The sequence below is a fragment of the Megalops cyprinoides genome, chromosome 6, assembly GCF_013368585.1.
Source record: "Megalops cyprinoides isolate fMegCyp1 chromosome 6, fMegCyp1.pri, whole genome shotgun sequence".
Lineage (NCBI taxonomy): Eukaryota > Metazoa > Chordata > Actinopteri > Elopiformes > Megalopidae > Megalops > Megalops cyprinoides.
The window spans coordinates 33,895,078-33,912,894 of NC_050588.1; the positions used below are offsets into that span (position 1 = coordinate 33,895,078).

Sequence of the window (17,817 nt, forward strand, 5' to 3'; positions counted from 1 at the left end):
TTCTGCAGGTGGATTCTGCATGGGTTTGATTTTAAGGGTTAGAATTAGGGTTAGGGTTAAGGTTAGGGATAGGGTTAGGGATGGTGCCATTCACTGCAAGGAGTGAGGTTAATATTTAGGTCACTGGCTAGCAGTTAGCTACTGAGGCATGCATTTCTATATAGAATAATATGCATCTAAATTAATGTCAACATGACGAGGAAATAGCTGAATGGAGGTTGTTCATCTTCATGCAATGTCCTCCATAGAAAAGACATTAACACCAAAGTATAAATAAACCTGACATTGGTATGTAATATGGAACAAGGATAATGTACTATAATCATTTGCAAGAAAATGTTCTGGTCATATCTCTCTCATAATGTTGGTGACAATGCAGATACATTGTTAGATACAAAACACACATTTTTGGTAAGCAGATTCTTGAATTTTCAAAGAGTTTCCTTTTTGAGAGGAAAGGTTTAATGTAATATGTCCTTTAGAATAGTCAAGAGTATTTTCTTCCTTCCTGTCTTACAGGATATATCATGTTTTAGTAAGCTGCTCATATATAGAGATTTAAGTTTTGTCTTGTTCTCTCTCTTACTTTTTTAGAGCTGTATTTTACATGAAGTTAGCACTATGAAAATGTCTAATAAAATATTTCCCATTACATTCTAAGGTTGCTGCTGTATACCGCTTTTTGATTTATTCTGTTCTTCTGAGCAATCTGTGCCTTCTACTATTTCACTGCATCTATGTTATTGCTATCTAGAAAAGCAGAAGAGCTTGAATTTGTTCTGAATGTTGTTCAGAGGGAAATAAAGTCAAAGTTTAGTGAAAGAAATGTGAGAGAGGGCTTGTGGAGCAAGTTCATTACTCATCTTTTTGTCTCATAAACTTTATTACCCTGCATTTTTCTGGGTTTAATCTCATTCTTTCCGTTGCACCCCTGCCTCAGCTTGCTCGCTGCTCCGCTGGCTGCCAACTTTCCGTAATTAGGCCTCCCTCTCTCCCCCCCCCCCCCCCCCCTGTGCCGGACGGGTGCGAGAGAGAGAGAGCGGCCAAATGTAAATCTCTCTGGGGGATTTGGACAGTATAAACATGACACACATCTGGAGGACGCCAGATTCTTGACACTTTACAAGAACCAGCCTTGTGACCAGAGCGGGAGCATTCATCTTCTCCCTCTCCGCCACCACCTCCCCAGCCCCTTATTCACATTTTCCATTCCATGCTGGATTGTTTTGTTGTTGCTTTCTGATACGTGCAGTCGGCAGAGAAACCCCCGGCTCCTCGCTCTCACACAGCTCTGCTGCCCTGCGTGACAGGAAAATGTTCACAAGTGGAAATGCTGCGAAACATGACAAGGCACTGCATATATGCACACACACACACACACACACACACACACACACACGCACACACACACACACACACACACACACACACACACACACGCACACACAAATAGTTTTGTTTTGTTGGTTTTTACTTCAACTCTTTAACAGAACCATTTTGGAGCCTGACCAGGATCAGGGTCTGTTGGCTGTTGGCTTTGTTAAAACACTAACATTCACAAAAACGCTGTTAAAATGCTTAATGCCCTACCATGAAGATGGCAGTGCAAGACCCACGCGGCACACTTTTTGAAGAACAGAACAGGGTTCTATTCCAAATGCTCATAATATAATTTGACACCCAGTGAAACAATTTAATGCTTTCAAGATAAAGAAGTATTTTTTTAACAGATATTAATATAAAGGCCACAAGCCCAGAAAAGATATGACCCAGTACCATCGCCAATAAAAGCAGTCAGTTAAAGCAATTCAGTGATACAGGTCCCCACTGTCAGTTCGAGGGGGTTGTAACTTCTGTGGCATCCCCATGAGTATTTCAGACAGGAAGTCCCACAGAACCAAGAACCACAGATCTGGAAACAGCTTCATGAGTGAAAAAAGGTCTAGTGTGTTTCCTGTCTGTGTGAACAATAAACCCTTTGAGAACAATGAGCAAACCTCTGTAATTCTGGGCTTTGCAATCCCATGCAAATCGTCTTACTTTTCTCTAAGACAAATCCTGTCTTGTTTTAAAGTATAACTAAATATTTCGTTCCCTTGTACAAAGTACCATGCCCTGAGACTACAATGAATTGTTTTCACTATTATTATCATATTTAATATGATTAGTCTATAGTGAGGATTTTACTGCTAATTAAATGTCTACTAAAATAAAGAATGCAACAAGATGGATTTGCAGCACAATAAGATTATTTCACTTGCACAATGTAAGCATAAACTTGAATTCATTGATGATGTAGGCCAAACTACAGCCGTAATCATGCTGAATCTGGTATATGACTGTAATACAGTGCGTACGGGATGTACTGCCTTTTCATTTTACCACGAAGCTCGGTACCATGGATAGCTGCTGGCAAATCAAAATCAGGTGAAATGTTATTGGTGCGATTAAGAAAAAAAGTTGTTCCTTCAGCTAAATACTAAATAAAGGCATTTTTGTCCAAGTGCTTGCGTACACATTGGTCCCTGTATACAAACCAGACATGACTAGGAATTTTACTTTTGCATTCCAATGTAATGCAAAGATGCCCTCACAATAATATGTTTTGTATGGTTTGGTGTTTGATAATATGTCAGGTAACACATGAAATCAAGTGTGGTGATGTCAAGGGCATTAACATGTTCCTGTCACTGCTTGGCACTTTATTTATTTTAAGAGATGATGCCTGTACACTTAATTTCAGACATATTTAAGGCCGCTGAAGCCTCTGCAAGGTCAACAAATCAGCTAAATTTCCAAAATATTCAGATTTGGGGCTTTGCCCAACCTCAATAATACTTACCTCTTCTTTGTGTTGTTTGTTAATCTCTTTGAATTTCTGTGAGTGTGTGTGTGTGTATGCATACGTACATGTGTGTGCAAGTGTGTGTGTGTGTGTGTGTGTATGTGTGTGTGTGCACGCGTGTGTGTGTGTGCATGTGGGTGTCTGGTGTATTGGTTTGGGGGAAAGGTTGTGTGGTGCGATGCATTCTTTCCATTACCCAGACCAAATCAATGCACAGAGCTCCCAGCCAGCGGCCCCTCCCCCTCCCCCCGCCCTGGCTGTGACAGGGAGAGTGGAAAGAGCTGACCCAGCCCTGTCAGTGCCGTGCTGGCCCTGATGCAGACCTGGCCCCATGCCTGCTGATCCCGGCACAGCACAGGGGCTATCTGAGCACATGCGGCCTCCCTGACTCCTCCTCAGATCCGCACACACACACACACGCACACACACACACATACACACACATACACGCACACACATGCACATACACATGCATCCACACACAAACAAATGCACACACACAGAAACGCACATGCAACTATACACACACACACAGACGCGCACACTCACACAGACACACACACACACACACATACTCATGCACACAAATACATAGATATACAAATGCACCCACGCATGCATACACAAGAGGTCATGTACATACATACATGCGCACACACAAACACACACACACACACACACTCATTTTCTCACACACATATGGACACAGCACAGCCATATGTAAACAAACACACAGCACAGTCCAACCCTTCAGTGCAATCCTACATATTGCAGTGCCAAATGCCTCATCCAATAAATCATTATTCTAAACCACTAATTAACTATCATATGTGTGTTGTGTGTTGGCAACGTACTCCAGAGATATTGATGCTTTTTGCAAGACTCAAAGACATTTTTTCTGCATTTCCTTTTCGGAGAGCACATGGTAAATTTTGCTAATCCATGGGTCACCAGAGTATATGAGGCTCTCACTATTCTATGGAAATGGAAAAACACCATGGTAAACAAGCTGGTGGATTATTAAACTGGGAAATCCTGGAGGACCATCACAGAGGTTTTATATTGTATGTTGAAGATACAGTTAATAGTTTCAGATCAAAAATAAGTTTCATTGGTCATAATGAAAAACATGAGATAAAGCTATGTTTTATTACTAAAGAAAAAAACTACATAGTAAATCAGTGAAATTAATACAGATACATGTAACTGTAAATGTAGCAAGTAATTTAGGAATATGTTATATACATTGTATAATTCATCCAAATGAAACATTCTGGCATACCATTAACATGTTTGAGTTCCTACCTATTGCATTGCCATTTTTTAAGCAGAACATCTGCATGGTCAAAATGCTAAACATAAGTCTGTTTTAACATTATTCGGTTAGAGAGAAACAACTTTATTTTAAAGAGGAAAAAGAGGTCTTATTGTAATTAATTGAACTGAGACTGAGAGAGGTTGCTTTTTGTGTGGGCACATCATAATAGAAAAATTGATTTAGTCATTACAGATACTGATATACAGATTATACTGCTTATTATTGTTATATAACCTCATAACATTTTACAATCAAAGTGAGCAGTGAGGAGCTTGTCTTGTTCGTTTAGCATATGTTTGCACATTAGCAAGGACATTTGCCCTATAACAACAGACACACAGGTAATGTAATGCAAATGTATTTTTAACCATTCTGAGGAAAAAAGACTGACTACTGACCAGTCTGTATGGTCACCGAATGGTCACTGAAGATAGATAAAGATAGCTAAAAAGCTATTTGTGTGGCTTCAGCTATTTTGAATGCCCATGTGTTTTGTGAAATGATTCCCCTCATCGATGACATGGTTTGACTGATGGAAAAACCTAATGACTAGTTACTTGCAGTGTGTTGTGGGAAAGGGGTGATGACCTGATGGAGTCCAGGTGGAGGAAGTTAGATGAATGCTAGCTATGAGCTCGGAATCTCACGGAACTTTGGATTAGATGGTCTGTACTCTATTTGTACTTCATGCTGTCAGTACAGACAGTATTATTCAGATTCAGATACTCAGTTTGCCTTGGCCTAATGCTTCTTTTGTATTTGCTGCATTATATGTTTTATTTTTGTATGCACAGGTATTGCAAGCCTTGTTCCTATCCAGTATTACTCCTGGTTTAGTCAGCTGAACAGATTTTCAGTCCACAATCTGACCTCACCACACTGGCCTTATTGTGTCACTCCGTATGTTACCACAACATATTACAGCATGGGTATTACAGCATGCTAACACATATGCAATCAAGGCTTGTGATGTACCTCCACACACACTTAACACGGATCTCCACCCCACTGCCCTCTACTGGCTGTTCAATGCAATTGCCCTGGATAAGATGTTACAATACCTCCCCATACACCTCACGCAAGGTGTAGCTCAGGTATAACCAGGCCTTCCCGCCTTCTCCCCGAGACATCTTTAAATTGAACAAACCACTGTGCATAAATTTGCCCAATCTGATTCTAAACCTGCCTGAATGTGGGTTCTGAAGTCCGCACCAGAGGAAAGCACTGAGAACACTGTAGAACAAAGTGCAGGCTGACAGAATGTTAAGATAAGGTCAGGGCTGAAATTCTGAGCTCTTAAAGGCTAGTGATAGAGCTGTGATAGAGAGTGTGCAAAAGCATGCAGAAAATGATGCTGTTAACCATTAGCGTTTAAACAATTTCATAAAAAGAACACACATTTTTTTTATTTGACTAATGAAAGCTGAGTGAGGATTTGCTTTACATCCATTGCTACCTCTATTTGTGATAACATAGGAATTTTATGTAATATAAGAACTCTCAGAAAAATCATTTTGCAAATCATAGTGTTTTTTGATGCACAGTTACGTTATGCATACTAAACGTTTGAATAATTATGTGTCCAATTTTCATAATAAGAACAAACAGAGGCAACTTACCTGAGATGGCCTGGCGTACTCACATTGTGACCCCTGCTGAGAGATCTCTAGAACTGGTGTTCAATGACGATGTCTGCTTTGTTGTGTAAGACAGGACCCGGTATAATTTTTTTGAAAAAGACACAATGGAAGGACAGTGCCGGCCACTTAAATATCTAGTGTATTATTATGGAAATTCAACCACAATATGAGAACTAATCCCAAGAGACGTACCAATTAAATATTTCAATTATGTGATGATAATGGATTTTATTCATGTAAAAGGTTAGGCTCATATGAAGTTCCCATGCCACAGCGTGTTATGTAACGCGATAAGTGGTGTGCCCAAAAAAAATCGATGTGGCAGCATTCATTTGTTTAATTTATAAGGACTCTTGAGACTTTTATCATTAAGACCATTAAATGCACTCTTTTTGATTTTAGCAGAAGCTTTTTTTAAAAAAATTAATTAAAATATTCTGACGCGCATTCATGACCTGAAATACCACTCGGGACTTATTGTTAGTTTCATTTGGCAGAGAAATGAAACTGAAACAGAGCCCTTTTTAAATCACATCTTGAGCTGTATATGACTCAGTGTACAAATGCTTCAGTCTTACTGACCATCTGAGCATAAACACAAAAGGACTCTTGTCAGTGTTTTTTCTGCGGCTTCAGCTTGCCAAATGTTCATACTAATGAACTTAAGAAACACCCATGAAAATAATGAAATTTTAACCATAGCATAGATTGTGCTAGCATAACCTAAAGAACGAAAGAATCTGCATATCCTTGGTCAAAACATTCAGAGGATAAATGTATCACTATGTGTGAACAAAAAGTTTTCCAAACTCCAGCCAGGTTACAGAAAACAGTTAGAGTTAATTCACTCATTCATCATCAATTCAATTCATTCATCTGATTCCACCTGAAAATTCCTGGATTCGTATTCATGCAGCCTGTAGCAAAACAGGCAGAACTCCCAGTCCACCGAAACACATACAATAGGGAGGTGGACCCCCATGTTTGCACGAGGTAAGAAGGGTTTAAAATCAGATTCATGGGTGCCTGGTGAGTAGCAGGGCACTGGGAGGGGTGAGATGAGGGAACTGTGGGTGACAAAACTCACCTTACCCTCTGAGCAAAGCCATTTGTGTTCCACCGCTATCGACACTATGGTCTTTATCGACAAAATGACACTCAGACTCGAACCCAGATATGAGCTGTAGGACCTGGCAGAGCCACTTGTGGGAAAATTTTTCACCTTTCAAAAAAAGTGAAATGCAGCTTGATTCCTTAACAATATCCGGATGTCTCTGTTCGGTGGGAGATTGAAAAGCATGATTGTCAAATGAAAGCTCTAGAAACTCTCACAGCCTCCGTATGAGAGCGTCAGCCTCTCACATATCTGCTACACAGTTTGGAGGGAGTTACGCTATTAAAACCTCTTTTAACATGTAGCATTTGCTATGCGCTTTTATGTCAGAAAACTGCCATCTAGGACAATATTGAGATGTGAAAAACCTGGCAGATGACTCATCATAGCCCTTTTTTTGCGTCACCCAAGGGCCTATGGCCTTTGGATGTGGGAGCTGGTGATTTACTGATGCAGACTGCTGGCATTTGTGGCAGTCTTTCCTCAGATTCCTTAGATAGTCCTTGCAGAGCAGCTATGGTACAGTACATGCAGCACTCCTCCACCTCCTTCGAAGCCTAACAACGTTGTTTCCCATATCAGAAACCATCAGCGTCATTAACACTGACCCTGCAGATAGCGTCTCCCCCTCCAGTTGTGATGAGTTTAGCCTTCTGTAATGCTGTCTGATCTCAATCTCTCCCTTTTAGCTTGTGCAGTTTCACTTGAGACCTAGCTGTGTGCTTTAGTAACTCAAAGTGCTGTGTATCCTACTTGCAATACATCCTACATTCAGATGCAAACGTGGATCACAAAAATACCTCTGATATAATTATTCAACATTTTTATTTCTTAAAAACTCCTAGACAAATTATTTACAAAACCAAAATATAGAGCCAGAAATTAATTGTCCCTTTGTACAAAATGTTAATACCCAAAACTTTCTTTTCTTTCTTTCCCTTGTATGGTCACAAGAGGTGTGTTAAAATATTTTTTGTTTGTGACCATACTAAATCATTTACATGGGACACTGAAAAAGCTGACCAGGAAAAGACAAAACACACAAAACATTTTTTTGCTGGAGTTGCTGGACTGCCCGTGAACTAAGGCAACAGTTTGATAATCATAGGGATAAAACTGACCCAATGTGTCAATTCAAGACAAATAACTAGAGGTCTCAGAGCCACTCAATGTTTGCATTTTATGAGACAGAGAAACTAGTTCCCAGTCTTCAAGAGCATTCAGTGGAGGTATACAGATTCATTAGGTCCACTGAATTCTCCTCTTTAATATAAAGCATCTGCGGTGTAGAGCCTTGCACTTCAACTGTCATTCATCACAACTGAATTCGCTCTCCAGTATAAGCTTTCTCCATTGCTAGTGATAAATATGTGAAACAAGTTCTGTGAGCTAAAAAGACAGAAACAATAACCTATCAATATGAATAAGGATTTTTTTCAGTTTCGGGAAGCGTTAATTTAAAAATATACTTTGCAAGAAAAGAAGTCTGGTAAAGGCTCTCAAGGTAACAGGCGACAGAAGTTCTCATGTTGTTATGCTCAAACAGTTGCTCTTTGCTCTCAGTGACAACATTCACCTGTAAATGGTGAGATAAAAGACCTTCTGATGAAAAGCCTGCAGGTGTAGGCAGTAACTGGTAAAGTACTGAGACTCCATATCTCATCAGTCAGCATTACTACAGCTAGATACAATTTAAAAAAAAAAACATCAACCACTCTCCAGTGTCACAAATGTTCAAAAAGACATTTACACAAGGGAAGCTGAAGATCTGTGACTTAACGGGTCTCAGATCTTCAAAAGAAACATCTCAGAGTCAGAAACAGCATGGGAGTTGAGATGTCTCATCTCTACTTGCTATAGATAAGGCAAAACGTTGATAAGATGTCCATTCAGCAATAAAAGTCTGCCCAAACTGTGATATCATACAACTTGGTCCCTCCTCTTATAAAGCATGAGTCTGGGGCAACATCACAAAATATCTGACGCATCTTCAAACCAATAGATTTTGACTTGCTTACTCAGCTCAAATTTTAGTTTTGAAATGGTAAAATAAATATTTCCTCTCTACATGTAGATCACACAGGACAAAGAAACTTGTGAGAACACAGGTGGTTTCCACCTGCAAGTGTTCGCGTTGCTTTCAGAATACAACTTGTGTTGTTCTTTTACAAAAAAGACAGGGTGGAAGGCCTAGAGACCTGACAGCAGTGACCAGGATTGGAAGGCAGGGTCCACTGCGCTCTCATACCCCAATGTCATTAAAGCACAGAGAGGTCGTGGCAGGACTTGGAGCGCACTTTCATGGCCATCTTTTGGTTGTTCTTGGCCACGAGCCTGTCCAGGAACCTGCGGGCCTTTTTGGTGATGCTCTCCTTGCGCTTGTAGATGGAGCGGCGGCGCTCGTTGGTCTCCTTGCTGTCGCGGCGGAGGCGGATCTGCCGCACGATACCCTCAAAGAGCTCGTTCACGTTGTGGTGCAGTGAGGCCGACGTCTCGATGAACTTGCAGTCGAACACCACCGCGCAGGCCCGACCCTCTGCAGGGATTCCGGGGAAAGGAGGACGAGAGACAGAGAGAGAGAGGTCTCCTCAGCCGGGGGACATTCTCCTGCAAGATACACTGTCGAGCTGTACAAGTACAGGACTATGGGTTCTGATTAAGCCAGTCTGGGGCAGCAGTGTAGCATAGTGGTTAAGGCGCAGGACTTGTAACCAAAAGGTTGCTGGTTTGAGTCCCTGCTGGGACGCTGCTGTACCCTTGGGCAAGGTACTTAACCCACAATTGCCTCAGTAAATATCCAGCTGTATAAATGGATAACATTGTAAAAAAAAAAAAAAAAAAAAAAAAAACAGAAACTTTGGGAGTCACCCAGCATAAGGGTGTTTGCTAAATGCCAATAATTTAATGTAATCTAAATACAGTGCACTTCAGCCTTCACTTTGAAGAACACAGGTTGTCCTTTTACACTGCTTAGACAACACTGAGTTTGGCGATCATTAAAATGAACAAAGTAAAGCTGAGTAAAATAAAGTAGTTCAACTAAACAGGCGGCAGTGTAGCAGAGTGGTAAGGAGCGGCGCTCGTAACTGAAAGGTTGCTGGTTTGATTCGCCACTGGGCCACCACTGCTGCACCTTTGGGCGAGGTATTAATCCCAGAATTGCCTAAATAAATATATCCAGCTGTATGAATGGATAGCATGTAAAAACTGTAACTTAGGTGAGGTGCTCTGGATGAGAGCATCTGCTAAATGACAATAACGTAAGGCGTACGTTGCATCGCGTGGAGGACCGGAGGCCTCGTCCTGCCTTACCCTCGACGGCCACCTCCCGGCACCGGACCAGGTCGCTCTTGTTGCCCACGAGGATGATGGGAATGTTCTCGGCCTGGCGGATTCGGCGCAGCTGGATGCGCAGCTCGGAGGCGCTCTCGAAGCTGGAGCGGTCGGTGATGGAGTACACGATGACGTAAGCATTGCCCACCTGCATGCAGTAGTCCTGCACCCACTTCTCATCTTCCTCCTGTCAGAATGAGAACAAGAGAAAGGCTGTTTTTTTTCATAAAAAGTCACAATGTGTACCAAAAATGGTACATACTACATTGCATACGAATAAGCTGAATATTGCTTTGTATTGTAACATGTAATGCGATTTCAATGAAATTAAAATATATCCTTAAAATATTATCAAATGTGAGGCATATAGCACATAAGACATATTATGCACATCAAATAGACATGTTCATTATGGTGAGGAAAAACAAAGTAAGCAACTTTCAGAACATTGCAGAGCTCAGTTTTCTGTAAATCAATGCTTGGCACTGCATGGCGTATTACAGTGATCACCATTTTTCCAGACTGTAAAGTGGTGCCCCCCCCCCCCCCCCCCCCATTGACCTCACAGGGATACAACATCACGATAAATGTCCTTGTAAACCAATACGAGACAAAAGACAGTCCTGCACGTGGTCCGCAGGCTCCGGCCCTGACCCCCCGCGTACGAACGAATCGATACTGGTGTAATTAGCCCCCCAGGCCACCACTGTTCCGTATAGCGGCACTGCGTGCTAGCAGCTCTCTAACTGAGCCCCGAACGCGAAAACGCAGGGGCCTTCTGCTCCACTTTAGCTCCAGCCCATGGATTTTCGCTACAGGCTGAATGTAGTGGGCAGATACATTTTTCCACAACACCGAGGAAGGGCAGTGTGGCCTTTCGCTATAGCTGTTACACCGCAGCTTATTGCACTGATACACGCCATATGGTTGTCCTGCTGATGGTTTAGTTACTGTACATGTGGCTGCTACAGGCACGGCTGGCTATTCCCATACTCACTCAAGGTCTTTATTGTAAATGTTCTGGTGCTGTCTCATAATACTCTGTGCCTAGTTTTTATTTAGGTGCAACGTACCAGACTACAGTGTTGCGGAATCAAATGAAAAGGGAAGCTCTTGCACACACCTGGTCTTAAAATGCAAATTGCTTTCTGTGGCTTCATAAACAACAGGAAAAAGTGCCAAAGCCATTTTCCACAGGATTTCAACTCAGCGCTAATATTTCCATCAAGAAAACCAAAACCCCGCTTGCGTTCTGCCAGTTTGAATGGCTAAGTGCTTTCACGTTTTGCTTTGCTTTTCCCGCACAACAGAAAAAAAGTATACATAATTATTGTGAAACCGCTACAACAGGAAAAAAATTGAGTTGAAAGTTCTACAGCTCACATTCCACACACTAGAGAAGCCATTCCAATAAAATGCACATGGTTTTTACCAGTCATCTAAAAATATCCTGCAGGAGAGAGTGGGACACATGTGCTTGGAGACATTAGCGTTGTACCTGTTTTTCTGTTTCCCATGTGTCCATCACAATGAGGGTTGTCTCCTCTCCGTCCACAGTCAAAGTTCTTTCATGGGTGTCCTCTAAAATAGCAAAAAGAGCAGCTGGTCTAGTCTATAGTAAAAGCAACACAAAAGCAGATACCCGCTCAAGTTCTCTTTAGTGTCTCATTGGGCTCCCATCATGGTCACACATTCACCAGGAGGAACACATTTTCAGCAACATCTAAAATTCCCTGCCCTTCTTTTTGAACACAGGAGGAGCTACTGCAGTGTACAGCATAGCTGAATTCTGAAAAGCCAAAAGTAACGAGTAATATTAGAAATTTCATGGCAAAGGAGGCATTGCCCTTAAAGTGCGCTTTTAAAGTTCACCTGCGCTTGTCCAGAGGAAGGTGGCACCTGAGGGAATTACATGCTGCTGTTTGTACATCAGAGCCGGCGGGGGGGGGGGGGGGGATCGGAGTCATAACTCCACAACTGCTAAACAGTTTACTTTTCCTTGCAGCAAACCAGCAGCGGTGAGACGATGGCATTTTTCACCTCGTTTCAACCGAACATGTGCAGACCGACTGTGTACACATGTTCGCGTTGGTGTCCTTTTCCTACGTGGGTGCGAAGTTAAAGCCTGCTCGTGCTATCTTGCCAGGGACTCTGTTAAATCAAAGCCTACAGGGCATTACATGACACATAAAATATATCGAGCTAGACATATCAACTGTCTGTGACCTTCTGTTTTTTTCACCCTAACAGCCAGCACGACAGAGAAACACACACATCAAAACATGGAGCGAGGCAAACGTCATTCTATTCTCCACTTCTCTCTCATTCTCCTCTCTTTTAATAGTGGCCTTGTCAGACAGCCAGGAAGTCTCAGAATAACAGAGCAAATGCAAGACATTCAGGTGCGTTTAAAAGGCGTGATGGACCCATTTAAGGTCGCCTTCATTTAAACAAAACTGCGACCAATCCTACCCTGAAAGATGTTCCTCATCTATTTGCATCATCAAGGAATGCATTAATGACAGCTCTGTCTGCACAGAGATATTCTGACATTTTTGTGAATAAGTGGCCTGAGAACATTTCAAGCTCTGCTGAAAAACCATTCTCTCCAGTGTTATTTCAGCCTCAAGCACAAAGATGGGCTAAATCTTTGAACCTAACAGAGAGTTTATTTTCACTAAATTACAAAAGTTTTAATTTAGTTATGATAGTGGAGATACTCACTGTCTGTGTTTACAGACAGTGAAGCCACTGTTATTAAAGCCTAAAAACAGCGTTGTTTCTTTGAAACACCTCCCATAGGTATAAGATTGATGGACGCAAACAGAATCTGCATGCGGAGAGACAGGGATGCCCTGCAAATCAAATCAGATGTGCTGTAAAAAGAGATTATGAAAAAATACCCCAGGAATAGCCAATAAATCTCTGCGCAGGAAAAATAAAAACAATGTAATTGCTTTCTAAACATGGATGTGGAACTTAATAATAAGTAGGAAAATTTTGGTCAAAACCAAATAAAACAAACCTGCATAAACACATGATGTATCCAGCAGCTGTCTGCAGACTGCTGGAGAGAGGTTTCTCTGGGTCTAAACCTGCACTCAAGCACACTGACACACATGGTTTTCAGGTAAAAAAAAAAAAACAAAAACATCCCTCAGTTCTTCCAGCACCACAAATCCTCAGCAGAGAAGAGATAGAGAAAGAAATGGGTGTATGGGAAAGCAAAACTAAGAAAAAAAAAGGTCAGTAATGAAATAAATAAATAAGAGGATGGAAAGCAGGGGCCTCTTCATTTCTTTTTTCAGAAGCTGACAGTGACAGCAGGGAGAAGTGGAGGCGGCAGCAGCGCTACCCTGGTCTCATGGGGGTGCCCGGCCGCACACTGCCAGGTCAGCAAATCTTCCCCATCGGGCAAACGGCTAACCCAAACAAGAACAACCTCCACAGCTCTCCTCACTCACTGCCTCTGTGGGGCCCCAGAGGAAAAAAGGAGGCAAAACAGAAACAGGAAGGAAAAACAGCTCAACTTTTCAGTTTCCTTTCAGTTTGATATGTCTGCATTCACACTGTGGTATTTGTAATGGTTAGCTAGCTACAGACAATGACAGGATGTTAATTTATTGTTATTTTTTGCATTTAGCTCAAATGAAATTTAAGGATATAACATCAAAAAAATTACAAGTTTTAAGTCTGGATTTAATTTGCCATTTTGTTTTTGTATTGCAAAATTCATTGTGGTAATTTATGTTGAATTTACAGCGAAACAACAATACCATCCAATCCTACATAAAATAAATAATAAAATAATAATTAAAAGACACCTTTAAAAGCGCCATTCTCTGGAAACTGATCAGAAGAACCTTACAGTCATAATTTGAGGAAGTCATTTTTGGAAAATGAGGCGTTTGCAAAGTGTTAACTTCACTGTACCAAGCAGTAAACTAATATGAAAATGTTTTGCAATATATGTCCAACCAAATACTTTATCACAGTACAATTTACTTACTTAAGAGCTTAATATTACATTAGTAAGAATAGTTATAAAATAACATTCCTTGTTCTGCCAGCTTCTGAGTCCTTCTTCTGTACCTGAGACACCTGTCCTGGCATGTGGCACACATTTAAGGATTTGTGCTTGACAAGTAGTACAGAAGTGCTTCAGTCTGTGGCAGCAAACTACACGTTGTGTCTTGACAAAGTTATCACCCTCCTTTTTTCCTCATGAAACAAATGTAATTGTTTGCTGATTTGGAAATGAGTCCAGAGATGTCTGATATGTCTGTTATTGCGCTTTTTTTTTTTTTTTTTTTTAGCCGGAGACGACAGCCAGTTTCAGCACGGCTGAGTGGTATTGGAGTGACAGGGAGCAAACCTCGGGGCAAGACTCCTGCCAATTCCATTGTCCTTTTGGCATTGACTGTGATCCACTGATGTTTAGAGGCTCAAGTTTAATTTTTGTCAGCTGTGCTCATGTGACCAATCTGTCCTTCAATATCTGCATCCTTTGCATATGGCCGCTTGGTCTGCTCCTTTCAGAACAATTTGGAGAAGCAAAAAACTTTCAAGTGTGCCTTGATTTAAAACAGTATGCTGTGCAATGCACTGCACAGGGCATATTTACACATTATACCAGCCACCCATCTGTATCCAAAACATTAACTCTCTGCATATATCCCCAGGCTTCATTGCTATTTCTTATTAAAAGTGTTATCCTTGTGCTGATGCTAACGCACAGATATCCCCACTCAGCAGGCACTCAGCCAAAGGACATCACTCACAAGTGTCACACACGACACGAACTCACTGTCCTGTCACATCACGGGGTCTCTATGCAGTATGCAAAAGACGGGACAGCTGACGGGTCTCCAAACACCCAGCCTCATCTCTCTTTTCAACCAGTGAGTTATTCCCCAGCCATAAACTCAGACCAAACACTGCTGCTTGTTCTGCGGTTATCTAACCTTTCTGGTATGGGCACACACCCTCCTACAAATAGCCTCTAGTGTTGTGTGCTTAAGTAACAAAAAAAATGCAAAACGTGAAAACTTGACAATACGGATGCTCGTTTTGTCAAAACTACACTGTCCCTGAGAAAGTCACAAACAACTAACACACATCCCCAAACATTTAACAGCCTCTCTGTGCACACTGTACCGATCAATACTGGTTGACAATCAATTTTCTGAGGTCAATCAGCACAGCGTGATGACTCTGTTATCAATCAAACAGCCTGTGATGCTGACAGGTTAGCCAAGGCTATATGGGCCAGTGGGATGTCATGTACCAGCACTTTGGCAGTATATACTACAATATAAAGTACCATATTATGAGAAAGTTCACATCAGCAATCATAACCAGTAGATGTCATTGAGCACAAACAGAACCAAAAATAACAAGCGAGCATCTTGACTAATTTTCAAACTGAGATGTAGACAAAGGGCTGAGCAGGGACCACAGCCTCTATGACATTTTCCAAGTACAGCATTCTATTATATCCATATTATTGTATATTCAGCAATATCCTTTGGCTAATAGCAGACTGATTATTCCAATACTGTTCATTTCAATTTGTCTATGTCCATGCCCAGTATTAAGGCATATTACTGAGTTAAATACTATTACTACTACTACTACTACTACTAATAATAATAATAATAATTTATGTAAAAGCAATAATAATTATGCTCGTACCTCCTAAATGTTCATGGGCATCCTTATCCTGTATCCCAGCAAAGATATTCGCAAGGCTGGACTTTCCTACTCCGTGGTCTCCTAACAGGACGACTCGGTAGAGACATTCTGCCCCAGAGCTGTCGGAGTCCTCCGAATCTGAGGACCAGTTGACGCGAGAGAGAATTGTTTTGTCCCCGGGATGGTAAGACGCAGAGTGGCCGAGCGGCGGGTGATGGGGATCGGCTGGCGCATCTCTGTTTCTCGGGCCTGCCTGATGGGACGAGGGGATAGGAGTGCTCGCCCTTCTCCGCAACGTCTCCTTGCTGTCCCTCTGTGTGTTCAGTGTCATCTTAGAAAAAAAATGGAACAAACGCCCCTTTAAAACAGAAAAATACCCTGTCCTTACAGGTTTTAACACAAGAAGATACGGTAACGAAACGTAGCTGAAACAAAACCAACTTCTACTTTCTACATTCAGATTTAACGCGTTTGAATGCAAATAAAATATTGATAAGGGAAGTATAACGTACTACAAAAGTTTTAGAACATACTAAAGTCCTAATGTAAAGGTTAATTCAACATTGCATTAAATGACATCCAAACCATACTGTGTAAATGACACGTAACTAGCCAATATTCAAACATAAAAATGACTCAGCATGTACATGACAGTATTACCTCAATAGCCGTTGGTTGCCAAAAGTTCATTCACAACCAGTGCCATGAATCTTCAGATACTTTTTTTCCTCAGTTCTCCATGTAACCCAGCAAAGACTGGTCAAACTGGAGGACAGAATGAACGTGCTTCAGTGAGCCTTGTGTTTGGCTTCATTTCTTTAGATGCACGGGAACAAGTGTAACGTTAGCAATGTTTCAGTCTGATTCGTGAAGGTTGTATACAATTGACAGTGGAACGCTGTAACAGTATACTGCAGGAGTCATGACAACAGCCTGCAAAGTTCCACAACGCTGTTAAAAATTTAAGAGTGGAATCAGGACAGCGAGACAAGGATATCTAGAATCACTCACATACACACACACACACACACACACACACTCACTCTCACTTGTCTGCTAGACAACTTTATCGAAGCAGATACGGTAAACAACAAATGCAACTGAAATTAATTATTCGTCTACAATTAAGGCAGCCTAGTGAATAATCAATTACAGCATTGTCCGACAAGAAAAGTATCGTGTTGTGCAACTGTGAGTCGATTAATTAGTACCAGCAATACTGACTATGCTGAGAATACATGTTCATTAAATAGGTGAAAATTGTTCTCCATACATCTGCGGCTATTTCACGATGATAGTCACCGTCATTACCAAGGTTTTTTGATAAATATTAACTTTTTCTCTGCTCGCGTTCCAGTTTCTGTTCCATTACCCAACTACATGTTCTACATAACACTGCGGACAAGCAACGCCGCTGCATCAATGATCGGTTTCACAGTAAAAAAAAAAAAACCTCTACCGGGACATTTTCTCAGAAAGTTTAGCAGGCAGAACTCACCGGCGCGGTACAGCAGAATTTCGGCGCGCCGCTGAACTCGGGCAGCGGTGCGCACTCCCCCACCCTGTGCGGTGTCAGACGTGCGGGTCCTTTGTGAGTGTGCGCGCTCTGCCTCTTCGATCCGTCATTCTGCCTGCGCTCGAAGTTGGGTTTGCATTCTGCGAGTTCACTTAATTCTTATTTATGAACCCACCCCGATTCAATGACGTTGACTGTAAGTCACTTCCTCTTAAAAACAACATGAACGTTTTGCCTCTTATTCGTGTGATTCGAGCATTTTATCTCCCCTCTGGGACACACATTTTGAATTAGAACTATCAACTTTTCGAACATACAAATCTCCTTGACGCTGACCTAGGTAAAGTTACACATCAA

The 17,817-nt window shown here is 41.6% G+C and overlaps 1 protein-coding gene across 1 annotated transcript; it reads right to left on the reverse strand.

The window, feature by feature from the left end:
• Window positions 1-7,815: 7,815 nt before the first annotated feature.
• On the reverse strand, window positions 7,816-17,586 carry rem1 (RAS (RAD and GEM)-like GTP-binding 1). Its single transcript, XM_036531413.1, has 6 exons — window positions 17,443-17,586; window positions 16,605-16,709; window positions 15,945-16,275; window positions 11,749-11,831; window positions 10,230-10,437; window positions 7,816-9,453 (listed from the first exon to the last, which is right to left on the reverse strand). The coding sequence occupies exons 2-6, from the start codon at window positions 16,632-16,634 to the stop codon at window positions 9,176-9,178; spliced, it is 930 nt and encodes a 309-aa protein (XP_036387306.1). The 5' UTR covers window positions 16,635-16,709; window positions 17,443-17,586; the 3' UTR covers window positions 7,816-9,175.
• Window positions 17,587-17,817: the final 231 nt, after the last annotated feature.